Raw genomic sequence first — 21732 nt, 5'->3', positions numbered from 1 at the left:
ATGAGTTAAAATTTCACTCTTTGCAGATTATAAGGATCTTACACTAGCTGCCGGTACCGACCGGAATATCTAGCTCGAGGGAAAATGTTTACAGTCGTAATGAGGCTCTTAGTCATTATTAACGAATTTGAGTCATTATTAACGAATTTGTTTACTATAAAAGCCAAAATATGTTGCATATATGGTCTCTTTCCGGTGGCAAGGATTAACAAACAAACACACAATGTATTATCAATTAGCAGTCTTCTTCAAAAGTGGTATCAATTATCACCCGAGCTCAATATTTACCCTGCCCTGTTTGTCGCATGCTTACCGAAGGGAGAGCATATAGTCGCCACCTTGTCTGTCTGTCCGTCTGTTGCCTTGTCCGGAGCATAACTTTAAAACCCTTGGAGATAATTTGTTTAAACTTCACACAGTGGTAGAGGGCATTGAGGTGGAGTGGAGTGTCAAAGAACCATAACTCTACTTTGCACCGTTTTTGAATTATCTACCCTTTTAGAAAAATATTGTCCGGGACATAACTCTAAAAGTATAAGAGATATCAACATGAAACTTTGTAGGTAGTTAGATCTCAATGAGTAGCTGTGCAGTGCACAAAAACCATAACTCTGCCTTGCCTAATTTTTGGGTTATTGCCCTTTGTTCCTTTTTACACTTTGAACTTTGTCCTGAACATAACTCTAAGATTATAAGAGATATCAACATGAAACTTTGTAGGTAGATAGATCTCAATGAGTAGATTTGCAGTGCGTAAAAACTGTAACTTTGCTTTGCCTAATTTTGGAGTTATTGCCCTTTGTTTTTTTTTACACTTTGAACATTGTCCGGAACATAACTCTAAGGTTATAAGAGATATCAGCATGAAATTTTGTAGGTAGATCTCATTGGGTAGAAGTGCAGTGCAAAAGAACCATAACTCTGATAAGCCCCATTTTGGAATTATCTCCCCTTTTAGAAAAATTTTGTCCGGGGAAATAACTAAAACTATAGGAGATATCAACATGAAACTTTGTATGTAGATAGATCTCATTGGGTAGAAGTGCAGTGCAAAAGAACCATAACTCTGATAAGCCCCATATTTGAATTATCTCCCCTTTTAGAAAAATCTTGTCCGGGACATAACTCTAAAACTATAGGAGATATCAACATGAAACTTTGTAGGTTGATAGATCTCAATGAGTAGATTTGCAGTGCGTAAGAACTGTAACTCTGCTTTGCCTTATTTTGGAGTTATTGCCCTTTTGTTTATTTTTACACTTTGGATTTTGTCCGGAACATAACTCTAAGATTATAAGAGATATCAGCATGAAACTTTGTAGATAGATAGATCTCATTGGGTAGAATTGCAGTGCAAAAGAACCATGACTCTGTTTTGCCCCATTTTGGAATTATGTCCCCTTTTAGAAAAAATTTGTCCGGGGAAATAACTCTAAAACTTTAGGAGATATCAACATGAAACTTTGTAGGTACATAGATCTTAATGGGTAGATGTGCATTGGACAAGAACTGTTACTGTGCCTTGGCTTATTTTGGAGTTATTGCCCTTTGTTCATTCTTACATTTTAAACATTGTCTGGGACATAACTCAGAAAGCATAAGAGGTATCAACAAGAATCTTTGTCTTATTTATTAAAAGTCCAGTGCAAAGAATAGTACTTAATTCTGCCTTGCCTAATTCTGGAACTATCTCACTTTCAACTTTGTCCAGGGACATAACACTGAAACTACAAGAGGTGTACTTACAGTACTTTCCTGTGTCCGGAGCATCAACCGATTAAAACCGGGCTCTTGTTTAAACATGCTAAGGGCTTATATATATATTTGGCATATAGCATTACAAAGTTTTATGAATCTTTTATCTAGGGAATCGTGCACCTAGGGTAAAAATTCCTCGACTCTGACGGCGGCCATTTAGTATTTTAAGGATAATGTTTCGAATGGGTCTCTTGTCTAATTGAAAGATTTCTTGGTCATTCAAACCAGTTTTCATTCGGTGCTCTTGTTTAAAATATTTTTTTAAATAGTGTAGGATAGACAATACAGCCCAACACGTCGGCTTGTTTATCAGACATATCATTACAGGTCATTTCCACCCACTCCAGTAATTTATATACAAATAGCATCTCTTTGATCATGGTGTGTTAGCTATTCAGTCAGCACTTTTTTTAAATAAATTGTTCGATTGACTACAGGGACGTTTACATTCAACTGAAATATGATTATCATCAGAACTTTGGTTATGTTGCAGAAGTGTGCCATTTGTAAATGAGTTTTATTTTTTTGCTTTGAATACTTTAATGCTTTTTAATGGAACTTCATTCAAACCCAGGACCGTAAGGCTAAAAGTTACGTCAGGTGCGTGAAGTCTCGGACATTTTGGCTATGGATCCATAGACACGTTCACACGATTGGACAGCAGATGCTGTCAAATGCATGGTCATTATCAAGATAATAAATCGTTTAAAAAAATCACAGTTCTGCAGCTTTTAGCTTCCTAGCTCTATTTACACGAAACCAAAATTTTTAAGATAATCAAATTTCAATACAAATTTAACCATTTTATGGGCCATACATTTCTGATAATTTTGATATTAGATCTATATTGATTATGTATGAACATACAGAATAGATCTACAAAATACGGTGTCATGTTAGAGCCATCGCGACACACACAGATCTATCACACGAAATGGTGACTGAAAATATTTCTTCGTTTAGAGTTGTGTTGTCGCGGTGGCCCTAACGGAACACCGTAACAAAGATCTCAAGAGATAGATCTACATTGTAGATCTAGTTCTAAATCTTATTGATTTTTTATTTAGCATAACCAAAGATTAGTTTTGAAATTGAAAGTAGATCTAAATATGGAACACAAGTCTATCTGGTCATGTTTTACTAACACACAACTTAAAAAAACACATCGATCGCTTTTGGCGCGTAAAACAAGTATCGAAATTTGATTGGTTGTACCAATTTTTTTTCTCACGCTTTGCGGGAGTGTCGTTTCTTAATAAGGAAGTCGAATGAGTGACGTTACAGTGACGTAGTTTAGGTATTTCCCCAGTGTAAATAAAGAACTTCCGGGAGTGCCAACAAAAATAACCATTTTTTTCCTAATTATTTGTGCCAAGTAATAATGGATTAACGATTTAAGATTATGGCTCATCGATAATTAGAAAGTGGACAGTTTTATGTGTTACCCAAGACGAAACAAATTAGATTATTCTTATTTCACAATGTACATAGATCTAGGTCACATGAAAAGATGAACAAAACGTGCTTGATTATTCATCTGTTTATTGTTTATCTTTGTTAAATATATACTACTCTATACTGGACAGAGAAAAGATATCTTGACAACAGTAAGTGGCAAATATGTTGTAAATCATTTCTAGTTGTGTAGATTTCTGATAATTAGCAATATAATTAAATATTACTATAATGAGGTAAAGCTATATAACGCTAGTCATGCATTGCATGTTGATATCCTAAAACCGAAAGTTTGTGTAATTTCACTTCAGCAGGAATGTGTCAGATTTGAGAGGTTTTTTTTTTCGAAACTTGTTGATTTTTCTTTTGCGACTCTGGTGTTAATGAATATACACATCGTTCAGGTACATGTATGTGGGCAGTTTTAACCTATGTTCGTTATACATGTACATACACTAGTCCGCTATGAGTCAGAAACAACGGATCCATTCGAAGTTTGCAAGATCATTTTCATCATCGTTTTGTTCATGTTGATTTCATTTAGTTTTGTTCTGAACCGGAGGAGGGTGTTAACTAGTACTTGTGCTCGAGCCAGGATAATTATGTAGAACCATTATCAGCTTAAAATGTACCCAGTGAGTGAAGGCATAGTACCGGTATACCAGTGATTTCTGTAATTGAAATGTATCTCTATACTGTAACAAACAGTGTCCAGGTTAAGAGAATATTAGGTTATCTTAATTTGAATAGTCCTTGAGTTGATCATTAAGTTCTATATAGATATATAGATTTTACTAGATTCTAGTTTGACTTGTTGTTGATGGCCAATATGTTAAGAACAAATGACAGGTTTAAAGTTTCTATAGGTGATGAGGTTCACACTTTGAGATTTCCGACTTGAAATCTAGTAAACCCGAGCTCGGCCATACTGCAAATATGGTATTCAGTAAAAAAAGAATTCTAATCTATTCTTGTTTCTAGACAAAAAGGCTTATACGAAGATTGACTCATACAAGTTAACTATTGATAAATTTTAGAGTTTTCTATGTTTGGTTCATGTAGCTATATATTATTTTCGACAGTGCTATTTTCAATTTTCGTAGTTAAGAATAAAATATGCAACTTCTTAATATAGCAGATTGACGTTTCAGAGGATGGTTGACGTTATCAAATGACGATCACACAAATCGAAAATTTTATATTTGTCAAGTAAATGCGTTAATATAAAGGTTGAAAATAGTATATTGTTTGTAAATTATGACATTTGTCATAAAACTTGACTACATGTATTCAGTATCACTTTGTAACCCATGGATGCATACTCGTTATGTCAAAGCGGCATGCCCCCAGATGAGTCAAAATATTTAAAGAAAATCAAACTTGAGAAAAATGTCCTAAGATTAAAAAAAAGTAAAACGATTTGATATTCAGTTTATAATTGACATGTTATGTGCGATTAATGACTGATTTTGCAACATTTATCACCATATTTTTACTGCGTGACTAAGGGGTATTTTTGCATATTTTGATCTCTTTTTGCTTATGTACTTGGGTTCTAAGTGGCGTTGGCAATGTGTAAATTATTCTCTTATTATTCACTTCATAATATTTTACTTAAAAAATACATTTTCAAAATTTTCATGAAAATTAACATGAACCCGGAGGTATGCTGCTTCAAAGTGCGCTAAATAATCACGTGCAATTTGGTCAACTTTTGATGTCGGAAAACAATTTTTTATCTCTTTAGAAACAGGTAAATATGTGATCGTTTACCCAATTTAACGAAGTTGCCCCGCTCGACGTCACCCGACGTTGCCATAGTAACTGTAGATAACACATAAGTATAAATATTTTACTTTTTCTGCCGGACCATAAGCATAATTCCCGAAATTATCAAGGTTTAAAATGAACAAATGAAAAAAAAAGAACCTCGTAAGTACACCAATACAATAGTTCAGCGATAATAAATATTTATTATTGGAATAAATGTTATTTAAATGATAGACAAGATATGGTTTTAAAATATCTTTTTTTTTTTTTTTTTTTAAGTTTAACATTACTTCACTTGTAACTACTATAAAAAGGAAGAAAATTTACACTGTAACGGCATTTAAAATGAAAAAAGGTCGTTGTCGGCAGGATTCGAACCTGCGCGGGAAGATCCCAATGGATTTCTAGTCCATCGCCTTAACCACTCGGCCACGACAACTGTTATACTACCATGTTTGTTTTTCAATAACGACTACTATTTTGAGCTAATATAAATTAAAGATAATAGTATCATTATGTATAACTATACAAAAGTAAATGAAAAATAAAAAAAACTTCTTATTTTCATATATGGCCTTTAAAAAAGTAAGTTAATTAAGTCATTAAACAAATCCACCGTCGGTAAGCTTAAAGTGCATGTCTGGAGATGAGCCAAAATATTTCAAGCCAATCACACTTGAGAAAAATGTACTTTAAGATCTAAGATTTTAATAATAGTGAGAAAAAATATAAAGATTCAAGTAATAATTTACTTGTTATGTGCGATTAATTACTGATTTTGCTGTATTTATCACCTTATGACTGATTTTGCAGTATGTACCACCATATTTCTACTGCGTGACTCACTCAATAAGGACTATTTTTGCATCTAGTAGTTTACGTGTATTAGGCTATATATAAACTTAAGACGTTTGAAATGTAGAAATTACTTTCTTTGTCCACTTCATGAGATTTCAATTTTAAATACATTTTCAATTCTACATGAAAATTAGCATGAATCTGGAGGCATGCTAATTCATTTTATTTTTTAAATATTAGTTTTGCAATTAAATTTTGTAACGTGTATTTTTTAGTGTTGATTTTTTTCACAGCAAAAGTCAAATATTAGGAGAAGTATACCTTTGTAAAATAAAGTTTTCATATCATCAGAAAGAAAATATAAAATGTGTTTTAAAAGGGGAAATTTTAATGTTCAATTTTTGCTTACAGAGTCATGCAATCTGAGAGTGCGAATTTATATGTTCTGTCAATACAGACTCCTTAAACCCCCTGAACTGTATCAATTGTATAACTTGGACATAGAATGCAATTAAATATCCCAGTGTATACTAATGAACAGTTCGAGTAAATTTGCAACTTTTCGATTTTTTATTAAGTCCGATATGATTATCAATAATTGTCGAAGTGTTCCAATCGAGTTTGAATCCATATGCATGTGATTTATTTCAAAGCAATTTTTTCGATAACCTATGCATTACTATTCAACAACGCAAGAACTATTTATATGTATTTTCATTCTTACATGCTAATAAAAAATTATTTTTTTTTAAATAAAATATGTTGGACTTCATTGAGCGGAGAAATATTTTCCCGACGTCAGGTGAGGGTCCTATCGTATATTAAAGTCACAGCTAACTCAGCATTTTTATTATTATTATGCCGTGCATATTTACAGTGCATTAACAAAATACTTCAACCGATACAATTGTGTTTTACTTGCATTCACTGTGGGGTGGCTATATGTTTTAACCTTTTACTTTTCTTGCGAAAACAGGAAGTAGACTATCGATTATAATGGTCAAGTTCGTTAACCCCACCAATTAGTATAGTCACGTTCATTTAGTCCATAATCGACGATGGTCACGTTCGTTTACTCCACAAATATCCTTTCATGAGCAAAAATTGCAATGTTTTCTACACATCTCTATTTTGATGTCCGGATCCAAATTTTTAATCGGATGTTTGTGTTAAATACGTTGTTTGTCTTTCATTTATTTGAACAAGTAACTTTTGAAGAAGCACAAAGATATATTCATAGCGTGTAGAGAAACTGATATCGAACATCATGGATCCTGATCAGACTGCGCGGATCCATGATGGTCGCAAACCCACTATGTCGGTTTTGTCGTGACGCGGCTCGATTATTATTTTACCTAACCATTTTAATTTCTATTTGATATTCGTTTTATTTTGCTCTAGTTCGATTTTTTTCAATCTTGTTTATTATAACTAATTGATTGTATTTGTAACTTGGTATCACAAAGGACGCCTCTATCTTCCAAGTTATTGGATTATCCTGTCTTGAAAAAGGGTTGTAATAGAATGCGAAATGGACTCCATTTCGCGAAATGAACTTACCGCCTACGAAATGGACATTTGTTTGTTTAACCATGATGAGTAATACTATTTTTATTAATTTATGTTTAACATATGACATAAAACTACAGATTGAACCAGTTAAAATTACTATTTTCCTATTTTATAGTCATATTTCTGAAAATAATCTGGCCTCTACGAAATGGAGTTTTCGGCCACGAAATGGAGTTTTTGCTTACGGAATGGACATTTGCTTTACAAATTATGGTGTAACTGACATGTCACAAAGGGTATCTTTTCTATTCACTTACGTTTATTCTGGGACGACAAAAATATTTTTGTCCCAGGTTAAACATATGATATAATATAAAACAGAATCTTTCTATTTGAAAGACCATGTATTAAACACTGAACTATGTGGCATTATTATACGATTATTTTCAAATGTAAAAGCATAAATAATGAAAAAAATATTAACAAAATTGTTTAAATCGTAATTATATGTCATATATCACTTGTTCATTATTAAAAAAGATATTAAATAGTACACTTAAACCAAAATTAAAGAGACAAATGTCCATTTCGTAGTCGAAAAGTTCATTTCGCGAAATGGAGTCCATTTCGCATTCTATTACTACCGCTTGAAAAATGCTTTGCTTTCTTGGCAGACTTGTAAACCATAATGAGACTATGCGAGAAGCGCAGTTTTGGGCTTCCTAGGGTCAAGGTCAAATACAACTAGTCAAAATGAATTTCAAAAAATCATTGATAGAAATTGAAACTATGTGCCGGATATGTTGATAGTTATTATAATTATACAAAGAACGCAGCTGTATTTAAAAGGGAAAATACTCAGTCTTGATAACAGAGTTTATTTGTTTGTTATCTCCCTTTATTTTGCTTAACTAGACAATTTGAAAGAAACTCAAATGAACGTGTGATATTGAAGCTAAATTTGAAAAAGAAGTTGTTATGTAATCTTTTTATTTGTGTAGTCTTCTAATTCAAACCGCATGCGTAAAGATTAGCTCTTTTGGACCATAAGTATACAGACTAATTGAGGAAAAGACATTTTGAGTAAAGTTACATAACCCAGCATGTGACATTACCTAGTACCCCTCTACATAAGATAATTCAAATAAATTATAGGTCAATAGACTTTGAAAAAGAATAGAATAAAACTGCAAAAGTACTTTACCCAGCGCTAAGATACCGGTGTTTGGCATATAGCATTGCTAAATATTATTTTAATTACTCAAATTGCATGCTCTTGTTAACTGAACATGCTTTACCAGGAGCATTCCAATTGTGTTCCATATAATGATATATCGTGTAGTATAGAACACGAATGCTTGACATAAAAAAACTTAAAATGCGTTCATTTGACACAACATAGGTTAAAGTTTTTTTCTAATAATTTTTCCATTTTTGTAACTACTACTATTACTGTTTTAAAGAATAAATCATATTATTAAATTGATATATAAATCTTATTCGACGACAGTACTGGCAGAAAACCTGGTGATTCATGTTGCTCATGTTGACTTTCAGATACACATTTTTGCTCAGAATAACATATACTGTAAATAAAATGTTTACTCCGTTGTCAAACCCTTTACGTTTTCTTAATGGAAACATATTAACAACTTTAATTGGCAAGGTATATAAATACTGATCTATCGAAGTTGACTATCATTCACTACTATGCGAATGCTCGTCTTATTTATATATATGACAGTATTAACGCAGTGCCTAAAGGCTATAGTGGTATAACTTTCTAACTTTAACCTTAATTGTCGCTAAACTTCCTGAATTTTATGGCGAAATTTACCATCTTAAATACAGTAAGATGATCGGAATGCGATGTCATCGTGTTGATAGAGATTAACGGGCCGATTTGTGTATTTGTTTCTGATAAAAAAGACTTTGAAAACATTGTAAAATAGTTGAAATAACAATGAGAATCAAAATCCATATTTGATAATTTTGTTGGCATCATATATACATGTTTTAGAAAGAGGTTCTTCAAGGATTTTCATCATATCTGTTAAAGGAAAAGTATGCAATGGAAGGTGAGATTGTTTTACTTTGGTTTTAACCTTTTTACACTGAAGAAAGATAATTATGTAATGGAACGCCGAAGTGTTATCTATTTACATGTATACTGTTTTATCGGATATCTTTCATTTCTCAATATCTTTACAAATCACTCATAACAATTTACTTTAAACATATTCTCCTGAAATAAAATGAGCCGTGTCATGACAAAACCAACATAATGGGTTTGCGACCAGCATGGATCCAGACCAGCCTGCGCATCCGCGCAGTCTGATCAGAATCCATTCTATTCGCTGTCAGTTTCTCCACTTGTAATAGAGTTGATAAGCGAACAGCATGGATCCTGATCAAACTGCGCGGATGCGCAGGCTGGGATGGATCCATGCTGGTCGCAAACCCATTTTGTTGGTTTTGTTATGACACGGCTCAAATATCGACATGTGATACGAAAATAAAGATTAAAATTGCGAGATATTTTAATAAATATAATTGTAACACGTTACTAGCTTAACTATCTGGCACACGCCAACGTCTTGGTTTTTAACAGAAGTCAGTTCTATATGATAATTTGAAAAATAAAGGATATTCAAGTTTTTTTTCTATTACTAAAGGATTTATTTTCATCGATTGGTATGTAAATGAATATTTCACGGGTGCAAGTTCGCACGAGTGAAATATGATAATTTTCATACCACAAGAAAAACTTGAATTTTCTGTTTATTATATACTTTTTCCTGTTTTTTTTTTAACCTAATGATTTGAAAGAATTCACTTTTAATTTTGAGGCTGAATTTATAAGAAAGTAGTCCGGCAAGACACCTGTAAAATACGGAAAATGTGCTTTATTACTGTGAAAAAAAAATTTTTTACAGTGAAAATACGGAAAATGAAAATACGAATTTTATTCCATCAATATTTCATCTATAAGAATGTAATTTATGTACAGTTATCTACTAAGATTTTTTAAAATGTTACTTATTTATCTACAGCGTTTTACTCTTTGTTTCTTGTTCGGTTTCTTGTTTATGCTGAAACAGTTGAACATTACACAATGGCCACATAGCAGTTTTATTTTGTGTCGTTTTTGCAATTACTACAGTTACAGCGATTAAGTATTTTGTATGGAAGTCAAAATACCACTTTGTTTATTATTGTAACTTTCCTTTTTGATGACAAATTTTGTCGCATTCATCAATATTGTTTCTTAATCAACTAATAAACATTATTTACTTAGAATAATTTTGAAAAATTATAATTACAAGCCAGTCCGAGGTTTTAAAGATCCTGTATGTTTTGTGATCGATATTGTTACTGTGTGAATACCACACTTGCAAACAATTATATATTATTTATTTATTTATTCCAGTCTCATCTATATACAATATAATATAAAATACATGTATATAGCCATTCTATAAGAATTATAAGAGACTAAACATCTAAAACACTATAGCATACATAGTAAAAACAATATTAAGATTAAACATTACCAGTGTTAGACAGCTTAAAATATTAAAATCATGTTTGTACAAATGATAGCCAAATGGTAACATAGTACTTTTGAGTGACACTAAATAACATGCTAGCTAACATTAAAACGTCAAACACTGGAAATATTTCATCTGTACAATTTTAAATTGTATGTCATGCAATATAATTGTTGCAATTACTAAATATTATTACTATCATACATGGTAAAACCAATATTAAGATTAAACATTACCAGTGTTAGACAGCGTAAAAATATTAAAATCATGTTTGTATAAATGATAGCCAAATGGTGACATAGTACTTTTGAGTGACTCCAAATAACATGCTAGCCAACATTAAAACGTCAAACACTGGAAATATTTCATCTGTACATTTTAAATTGTATGTCATATAATAAAATTGTTGCAATTACTAAATATTATTACAGTTTAAAATTTTTACTATACAAAATATTATTTCTAATTTTTAATATATCACAGCAGGATTTTGCGAGGATTCTAACCATGTCTGGGTGAGAGAACATGAATACAAATTTATCATTATCAGACATATCATAAAAACTATTGTCTACAGATTGAGCTTTTTCATAAATGACATCACGTATTTGATTATATAGCGGGCACTGTAATAAAACATGCATTTCTGTCTCAATAAACTCTTCACAAAATGGACATACTCTTTCAGCTACTGGCATGTTAGTATAACGCCCAGTTTCAATTCTTAGCGGCGCAACACCACACCTGAATTTGGATAGCGCAGACCTATGACAATAGGTTATATATATGTATATAATTATGCAAATAAAACAATTTTCAAACATCGAAGAATATGTAAAATGTGTACTGCAAATTTTTGTGCACATTATATTTAATCAATAAATTACATGCATACATTTCTTATTGGAAAAATTGACTTAGAATTTATAGAAAATGAATTTCTAATTACCTCCCTTTATTTACATGAAATGTTAAATTGGGTAATATCTTTGTAAATAATGCTTATTATAACTTACAATACTGACAAATCTTAACTTGAGCATCATATTTATGAAATAAAACCATGAAAAAAATGTGTTACAGGATCTTTAACGTATGTTTTGTGAAGAAATATCGTGCAGTAAATAAAAAAAATATGCTCACAGGTACATTTTCTATACGTGTTGTTAGCAGTAAGTTAATAGTTTATCCGAAGAATTAATCCGTTACAAAATTGTATGCCATTTTTTTTTCAATGCTATTTGCTGATAAAATAACAATATTATTTGAGCCTAGTATTATTATGTTTGTTTTTTACCATTAGTAACGGTTTATTGTTACACTCATTTTAATATTATCTTACACATTATGCAATAATTATATCTAGATTGTTAATCTGAGATCATCATAGAAACTATTATTTATTATTATTATGGCTGTGCTTTTGTTGACAACCTTAATTTACAGTGTTTAAATATGTTTACATTAATTTATATACGTCACGCTAAAGTTGAATTTATTTATTTTTTCTCCCCTAAAATAATCACATGTTTAACGGGATCTCAAAAACATGAGCGCACAACGTGCCCTGGTTAGATAAGAAAGCATTTTTCATAAAATGGTAACCATGCAGACGACTTGCACCAGAGAACGCGTTCAAGATCGTGACATGCTTCTGTGGAGTTCCATGAGTAATCAGTCAGTTATTTGATACGGAACTAAAGAATTTTATAAGAATCTAGAAATGAAGGCTACGGAATTTTCAAATGTGTTTAAGATAACGCCAAATCTAGATGAATTGTTACAAATAATATCAACATGGTAACATAATTATGCTCTGAAGTTTTAGAGGCGTAGGGTCTTGTAATGGTGGGTTGGGTTTGAGTGGTCCGTGGGCAATTTGTTAATGTAGCATTTTAAAATCGCTAGCTCCTTTAACACCACTATGTGTGTCCACCATAAACAATTGTGGGGAAGTTGTCCAGTTTGCTCGGTGGTTTTACCTTTGGTGCTAGCATGAAATGTTGCGTGGAGTGGCGTGTTGTGTCTCACTCTGCCATAAATGACTTACATTACATAATTATACTACTTCAACAATATAAAAGTGACTTAAAGTATAATCTGCAGAAAATTAGGATGTCCCTTAGGGATGTTTTTTTTAATGATTTGAATCATATTTTTTTCCATTTTATCAGGATCGCTTGCTTTTGTCAACATCTATTATATACTGACCGAGTAAAATGCGTCAAATTGAGACCTTTAGCATCCTTATGTTGTTTTATTTTAGCTTTGTTACACATTAAAAAAATTGTAACTTTATAGTACATTTGTATTTCAAAACTTCCATGTTTCACATTATCAATCGTTGAAACTGACGAAAACATTTTATAAGGATCCCGTCATACAGTTAGTTTAGCGATTTTTCTTAGAACAATTTACTAGTATGTGATATGTGTATATTCTAAAGGTAGGACATACTCTTGTGATACTTCATTGTTTAGATTTATATTGAATACTTAGAATTCACAGATTTAATCTCCAGTGCTCTTGTTTTAGTATGACGCTTTCTTTAAGAGGTTTTCGTCATCTAGTGTTAACACTTTAAGCTATAAGGATTCATCTCACTCAAGCTTTGAGGAGACATCAAGACTGTTATGTGATTTGCTGTTTAAAACGGGCTCATCAACAACGTTGTCTTTGTCTCCAGTAGATATACAATAAAGCTACCGTTTAGGCATCTTGCATAACTTGAACAGCTGTTTTCATGTCTGCCGGGACGAGTGTCAAGTACGAAACACTCAAAATAATGTAAATAAAGCATGATTGTTGATTACTGTGGAAATTCCACGCTGCTACCGGGACGTATTATACAAAGAAATATCTGTCACTAGGGTTTTGTCAAGTTTGTTTCTGTAATGTTCCATACCACCCGGAATTTACGTACACTATTGACGTAGGCGGTACCAGTTTATTTGTCAAATCTTATCTTGTCTGCTTCTTGTAAGCTTAATGTGTTTGGCGGGAGCTTACGGAAATACCCGAAGTCTACTGCTTTTATCACAATAAATCTTTTTTAATAATATAAATAATAGAGTATAATTTGATGATGCCAAGCTGTTTTATGTCTGTATGCTATAGGTGACATGCCTGTGTTAGGTAATCTGTCCTTGTTTGTAAGCAAGGTTACCTGGCCCTGTCTATTTACTTGGTTACCAGTCTCTTTTTATTTACCTGGTTACATATTCCGGTAACCTGTTTATGTTTGTAGGCTAGGTTACCTGTCCCTGTTTATACAAATTTACACTAGTTAAAAAGTTGATTTTCTATAAGTTCATTATCATTTAAGTTAACTGATTTTCTTTCATGACTATTCATTAAAATATGATTATGTTCTTTATGATAGATAAAATTAGCTGTAATACAGTTTGAAATACGATCAGTGAAAATATTTTTTCCGCAATGTCAAGGGTGTCCACTTATTCTATGTAACGGAAATAAATGGATTTGTTTACGGGGGTGTTTTCTGGGAACGATTATACGTTTTTTTGTATATAACCAAAACAAAGATGTTACTACCATTAAACTTTTCATATACAGAGTGTACTCAACAGGTTATCACATACATTATGAATTTAAATGATGATGTTTTAGGTAAGATAGTTTATTTTATTCCACTGACATGATTCAGCCGTAAATGCACACGTATGTAGCATTTAATTCTTCTGAGCAGCATACCTCCAGATTCATGCTAATTTTCATAAAAAATTTGAAAATGTGTTTAAATGTAAAATATTGTGAAGTGAACAAAGAAAAAAATTTATACATTGTAAACGGCACTTACAATCCACGTAAAGTTCCAAAAAGTGGTCAAAAATACATAAATACCCCTTACTGCGTTAGTAACGCAGTAGAATTATAGTGATTGATACTGCAAAATTAGTTATTAATCGCACATAACATGTCAATAATTAATTAAATATTGAATATTTTTACTTTTCTTAAGATCTTAATACATTTTTCTAAAGATTAAATGTCTTCAAATATTTTGGCTCATCTGGAGGCGTGCAGCTTTAAGATTGGACAGGGGATAAGCAGGCCTTGACTAAACCTTATACTTACAACTGTCATGCCAAGATTTGGTCGTTTCCTATACAACAACAAAGCAACGGGCAATACTAAATGGTTATGAGTAATTTTAATATTAAGACACTTTGATCAAGCTTCATGAAAATGTTGTGTAATGGTTATTTTCTGCAGTCATTCATATTTTAAAATGCAAATGTAACTAGTATTTATTTATATTATGAAATGGTTTTGATAAATTAATTTCAATAACATTTATTATGATGCATTTGAATTAAACCATGTTTATTTAAAAATTCAAACTGATTAGCATAAGTGAGGTAATTGAATTCAGATATGCGAATTGTATTCATTTATATCAATATATGGACAAGCTATGTTTATTGAGTTATTTTAGAAATATTTCGTAATTGTAAGTGAAACTAACTTGCCGCAGCATGTAATATTGTAGATAAAGAGGTCAAAATGAATACGCACCAATCAGACTAGCTTCCTCTTTCCTTAATCTTTATTTTTGTTCCGGGTTCTTTTCCGGGTTAAGCAGTCAGTTGTGTTTATTGAATAAATGCTACGCTCCTAGTCTATTTGTCTTTTTTTTTAATATTTCAGCAAGTTTATTGACGGGAAAGGGGGAATTAAATTTCATTTTGGGAAAAATACCAAAATAGTTTGAAATTTACAGTCTATTTTTAGTTCTGTTAGTAATGTAGAGTTGAATGTACAGGTTTTTTGACATATTGTTGAACGACATTTTTTCGGGTAGGTGTTAACTGAAAAACTGTACGAAATAAAATGTTGATTTCTTTTTCGCGCTTTTTAAAATGTTCTAGAAATAAATTTAAGGAAGTTTCTTGTGAAGAGAGATACACGGACGGACAGAAATTGAGAGGGACAAGCAGAGACAGCCAGCCACATAGACAGACCAGAGAGAGAGAAAATAAAGGACATACAGACATATATACAGACAGACAGAAAAACCTATCTATTGACAATGTCAGACGACCCAAAAAAGAAACGTGTCAAAAAATAAAAGTTTCGTTAAAAATGATCTCTTCATTAATGTGCTAATAGTATTTACGTTACAAACGTTAAAATAAAGACATACAGACGAACGTTCGTGTTACTTCTGAAATTCTTGACGGTATCTTGATAAATATTAACCTATGTAAACATTTACTAGTGAAAGTAATTTGACATACAAGTGCTGCATTAAAATCTTTGTACAAATGTTTCTCTACTCAAATGCCCCCGCGAGGCTTATCGGTTAGAAAATTCTTTTTTAGATCTTATTCCCAGATTCTCACAATTTTTGATTAGCAGCAACCAATGAGAATGCCGCATTAGCAATTACATGTGTATGTATAACGCAATGGGAATGCAGCGCAGAGTTGCTATTTTCGACTTGTTTTTTACGCACGTAGTAATTCTGCTCAGCTGTCGTACTGCTACGAGTGTAACTTTGGGAGTATTTTGTCTGGACGGTGTAATGAAAATACGTATAAAAATCCTTTGTTTACGTTACCGTTTCTTGTGTGCGTAAATTGTTATATACAGTTTCATGTACAGAAGTTTGAGCCAATGTTTCACCCTTGTGAAAAGGGAATAAGTGTGTGGAAAAATGTGGACTAAAATTAATAATGTTTATTAGTGGGTCATTTCTTTGCGATAAACATAAGTTTCTTTTAATGTGAAAATCTGGGGAAAAACAACACATTTCCTATAGTGACGTCATCTTACGCTTGGAAGGATGATTCCTCTACCCCCGGGTGCCGACGGACTAAGTCCCCCACCCTACTGTAAATGTCATCGATTTATATTCTATCCATTTATTACAGACTCTCTAGCATACTGCCGAGTTGCCACAAATTCACCGCCGGGAGCTCTGTTGGATTCGTCGGCACATGCGTCGGCACCTGATTATGAGCAGCATTTGGAGGGAACGTTTAAGGTTGCACCACGAGATAACGCTCCAAAACGTAAGTACAATTTTTATATCTCGATTTTATCAGAATTAGCAATAAAAAGAAATCTTGTTGTACAAAAGCGTATGCCCGTGACAAATGCCATTGTTCTTGTGTCCAAGCCAAGTTACTGTGGTAGGTTTTAATTATGTTCTTTTCTTGGTATCTAATTGGAAACAGGATATAGTTTCAAACATTTTCCATAGCTTATGCCATGAGTTTGTCTTGGAATTACCGTCATTGTAAAATGTGCAGTTACCAAATAAAGATCTTACAGGAGATTGAAAAATAAATGCGAGTTTTTAAAGGGGTAAAAACGTTTTTATGATGAACCTTGGTGAGGTAGCTGAATGAGATTCGGAATAGATTAGACTGTAACAGGAACATGGTTCAAATCTTTACTTTGTACGAATATGCTTATTTTCTTTTTTCAACTTCATTAATCATACACAATAAGGCCATAACATGAAAACGAGGGAGGTTGTCACCCGGGAGCCCAATTGTTTTTACACTAACTTGTCAAAAGCGAAACTTAAAAAACTATTTTGAAATCCGCAGATTTTCCGATCTTTTTAACGGGAATTTGTATTTTTTATTGAAACTTGTTTTTTTGTGGTTTTCCAAGTTTAAAGCTCATGTATATCGATTACAGTCAAATTATGATACATGTTGACCAATGAGCTATTTTAATTGTTGTAATAAATGAAATTAACTGACACGCATTTTGTTTTTTAGCTGACGCCATTGGTTTAGGGCACAGGCACGAGTATCGGACCTGGGAAGAAAAAATATGACCAGATTGATAAAAAAATCTGTGTTCATCTTAAAAATGTCAAAAAAAAAACAAACAAAAAAATGTAAATAATGACCCCCTTTAAAAATATACTATAACTTATAGTATATTTTTAAAGTAGGTCATTATTTACATTTTTTGTTGTTGACATTTTTAAGATGAACACAGATTTTTTTATCAATCTGGTCATATTTTTTCTTCCCAGGTCCGATACTCGTGCCTGTGGTTTAGGGGTAGTAATTGCTTAATTTATTTATTTCTGATAGTATTAAATCGTAGTAATATCGTATTTATGTTTAAGGTTGTAATTTGTCACCAGTCTAAACAGATTATTATTGATTTATTTACGAACATTAATTAGTTATCAACATTAAAGTGTATAAAACTATATCTGTTTCACGCAGTTTACAAAATTTTGTTTGAATTTTGAAAGAAAATAATTTTGAAATATATGTTTGATAAAAATATATAAGTATATTTCCTTATGATTGAACGGCACATGCAGAAAATCATTGTTCAACTATAAGAATTTTATTAAAATAACAGTATTAAAGTTTGTAAACAGTACAAAACCGACATAATGGGTTTGCGACCAGCATGGATCCAGGCCAGCCTGCGCATCCGCGCAGTCTGATCAGGATCCATGCTGTTCGCTATCACTTTTTCTACTTGTTATAGGGTTTGTAAGCGAACAGCATGGATCCTGATCAGACTGCGCGGATGCACAGGCTGGTCTGGATCCATGCTGGTCGCAAATGCATTATGTTGGTTTTGTCATGGCGCGGGTCAATTTTAATGCTACAACTTTTTCGATAATGTAGAATGAAGTTTTGGAAACGACATAATTTTACTGTAAATGACAGTCATTAGACATAGCTTTTTTCTCTTTAAGATTCGAACCGAATAGTTAATGATTACCACACGCCGCGTTATGCCATTCATCCGATTCATTAGCTTCAAGGGAGATAATTTACAATCGTATTGTTTAAAACAAATGAGTGACTATAGCACTTGAAATTTAGAAGAAGAAGAAAACGTTGCCATTGCCACTGCGCACGTTATTTCTGGTACAAGCTGATTTCAGACACGAACAAGCATACGTAATTTATCTCATAACTTTTAAAGTATACGTTTGTTTATACGAAAGCGTTATGTCATGTAATGTAAATAGGTTAATAGGAGAGAATGCACAGCTGTTCATTTCACTGCAACGAACAGTGATATGCACTTCTTTAGTTATACAAAAATCAAGCTAAAGAAGCAAAGATAGTATTGCCAAAAGTTCAAACATATTTATATTTTCAAAAAAAATATGTATTTTTCCAACAGTGTCGCCATCTCGTTTACTTACATACGACATACATTTTAACTTGTTTCATTTCACATCGAGTGATACAAAAATGAATAACTTAGATTTAGAAAAGCCTTAAGGGATAGCAAAAATAGAAATCTTTAATAAACTTTATATTGACTTAGTTTTGTCACATTTACAAATACTAGTTTTACTATGTAACTATATGTAAGGTTTATAAAATATACTAAATGCTCTTAAACATATTATTTGTCTCTTGTTTCTTTTTCTCTTTGTACATGTAGAAAGTATTTGTAAGATTTAAATACGTGAGCCGTGTCATGACAAAACCAACATAATGCGTTTGCGACCAGCATGGATCCAGACCAGCCAGCGCATCCGCGCAGTCTGATCAGGATCTATGCTGTTCGCTTACAAACCCTATTACGATAGCAAACAGCATGGATCCTGATATGCAAACGCATAATGTTGGTTTTGTCATGGCGCGGCTCACATAATGTTTACCCAGCGCTATATTTATACCAGAAATGATAAGCCTTTGCCACCGGGACAGAGCCAGGCCAGTCTGTACTACGGGAAGTCTGACCAGGCTCGATACTGTTGGAAGCTTATTTTTTGTATTTTAATGCTAAAATCCTCGAATGAACTGTAGGGTGAATCCATTACAAACACTAAACAAGATAAGGTCTTATTACATTAATGATTTAATCCAAAGTTTTGTATTTTTGTTATCTCATACGATTATTGTCTTTACTTTTCAGTTATGGATTCTAATATAACATTGTGGCAGTTCCTTCTGGACTTATTGGTTAGTAACAAACACAAGGACATTATTCAGTGGACAAACAATGAAGGTGAATTCAAACTTCTCAACCCGGAGGAAGTTGCAAACCTCTGGGGTCGCCGGAAGAACAAGCTTAATATGAATTATGACAAACTTAGTCGGGCATTGAGGTACTATTATGATAAGAATATTATCAAAAAAGTCATGGGACAGAAGTTCATGTATAAATTTGTCTCATTTCCTGAAATTGTGAAAATGGAAACTAAAGTCCCGTTTAAGCAAAAAATGGAGACATTGGCGCAGGAATTTGGTCAACAAGTATTTCCACATTTAGCGTCTTATAACTCAGCCAACATAAAGTCGTCTGCTGAAAACGCGACACTTGGATTTATAAAGAAAGAAGAAGAATCACCCGAAAGGGAAAATGTCTCTCAGTATTATAACGAAATGACCTATAAAGAACAAAATGTTCCTAAAATTTCTATGCGATCACACAATGGACATTTGACGATGATGACGTCATCATCAGCAATGTCCTCTTCTGTTTTGGTGTCTTCAAACGCAACTGTCAGCCACTCACAAAATGCCTTACATAGACACGAAAACAGCAAGACGTCAACGAAACCGAAACCGAATCCGTTGATGTTAAATGTAAATCCATCCGTGCAGACGACAATCACTACAGCCACGACCCATCCGCTACTGAGTCCCAAACTTCTTCCGCCACAATTCGCCACAATGCATAGCAATCCATTTGTCATAGCAAGTCCAATGGTAGGAGTTCCAAGAACGCCGATACCTCTTCACTTTTGGAGTTCCCTCAGTCCCATAGCAACGCTGAGTCCACGTTTAACGTCATCCACTTCCGCTTTTCAGTTTCCTATAGTCGGTGGTCAGTTACCACTTCCAAATTTTAATGCTATTGAAGGCAAATCATCCCCAGTCGTTTCCTCGCCGACACATAAAATACCGGTTTTATGAAAGACAATATTGTAACGATATTTTGTTCTTTATAAAAGATCCTGTAGCGGCATTATTTGGTGTTACATTTGCCAAAATCAAAATAAACACAACGCGTATTTTTTGAAAGTGTACTTTTTGAAAGAAAGTGCGTTGTGTTAAATGAAATATCAATATTGAATTTGTCTTTTATGAATGACTATGTTAAGATATTATTTGTGGGGTTCGATATGAAAATTTATGTTTTAAAGACACCTATTTTTTTTATTTTCGGATGTGATGATTACAGGAACTTACCAAAAGAAAGACTAGTAGATGAATGAATATTTGTTGCTGGCCATTGTCGGAAGCACATTATTTTTTACATTGGCCTAAATTTTTATCAGATAAATAACTGAAAAAAATGCAGGGAACATAATGAAATATGCGGTGAAATAGATGCGGATAAGATCTGGTTTGGAGATATTAAATGTCTTCTTGAAAATATGTAAACAATTTATGATTGAAAAAGTAAATTTGGTGGTTAACAAGAAGGTTTTTCACGGATGGCCATCTTGGGGGAATAAGCAATATTCAAAGGAAGATGGTTTGTCATTAAATGGTTGTGCAACACGTGTTAATTTGAAGTCAGATTTTTGTTTATAGAGAAGACAGTTACATGTGACTGAGCAATATGCGGGTCTGGCGCGAATTGCAGATTGTCATATTAAGAATCATGTTTTCTCATTCATTGATTATCTCACCGGCTAAGTAAGGGGTTGCTAGATGAAACTTTGAACGGTGTATAGACTCTGTTATATATTCTGGCCAGATACCGGTGATGTTTGCTTATGATAGATTAGTGCTGAGATTTAATCGAGTTGAATGGATTCATGAGTCATAAAATAATTATAAGTACATTTTCTAGAGGGTCTGACAATCTCGGGGCAAATAAAATTACGTCCTATTAACTATATTTTAACTAGGAAGCGAAATTTATCGACAGCTGATTGATTGATTGACATATGATGAATTTA

At 32.7% G+C, this 21732-nt stretch overlaps 1 protein-coding gene and 1 non-coding gene across 6 annotated transcripts; one reads left to right on the top strand and one right to left on the bottom strand.

Annotated features, from left to right (window-relative positions):
• The first annotated feature begins 3071 nt into the window (after positions 1 to 3071).
• On the top strand, positions 3072 to 21275 carry LOC132728608 (ETS domain-containing protein Elk-3-like). Of its 5 annotated transcripts, none has more exons than XM_060714285.1 (3): positions 3072 to 3365; positions 16742 to 16882; positions 19734 to 21275. In XM_060714285.1, the coding sequence occupies exon 3, from the start codon at positions 19736 to 19738 to the stop codon at positions 20735 to 20737; it is 1002 nt and encodes a 333-aa protein (XP_060570268.1). In that variant the 5' UTR covers positions 3072 to 3365; positions 16742 to 16882; positions 19734 to 19735; the 3' UTR covers positions 20738 to 21275. The 5 variants fall into 5 exon arrangements, with proteins under 5 accessions (XP_060570268.1, XP_060570267.1, XP_060570265.1 ...); XM_060714284.1 differs by lacking the exon at positions 3072 to 3365 and adding an exon at positions 9156 to 9371; XM_060714282.1 differs by lacking the exon at positions 3072 to 3365 and adding an exon at positions 14319 to 14474.
• On the bottom strand, positions 5341 to 5422 carry Trnas-aga (transfer RNA serine (anticodon AGA)). The gene has a single exon. It is a non-coding gene; the product is annotated as a tRNA-Ser (tRNA).
• Positions 21276 to 21732: the final 457 nt, after the last annotated feature.

Source organism: Ruditapes philippinarum, unplaced genomic scaffold (assembly GCF_026571515.1).
Source record: "Ruditapes philippinarum isolate M1 unplaced genomic scaffold, ASM2657151v2 ctg1435_1_1_1_1, whole genome shotgun sequence".
NCBI lineage: Eukaryota > Metazoa > Mollusca > Bivalvia > Venerida > Veneridae > Ruditapes > Ruditapes philippinarum.
This window is presented reverse-complemented; position numbering and strand designations above follow the sequence as displayed.

Coding starts and splice junctions, on each gene's coding strand:
- LOC132728608 (XM_060714281.1), top strand. CDS start 16,654: ATGATTCCTCTACCCCCGGGTGCCGACGGACTAAGTCCCCCACCCTAC. Junction 16,883..19,733: donor ACGAGATAACGCTCCAAAAC/GTAAGTACAATT, acceptor TTTACTTTTCAG/TTATGGATTCTAATATAACA.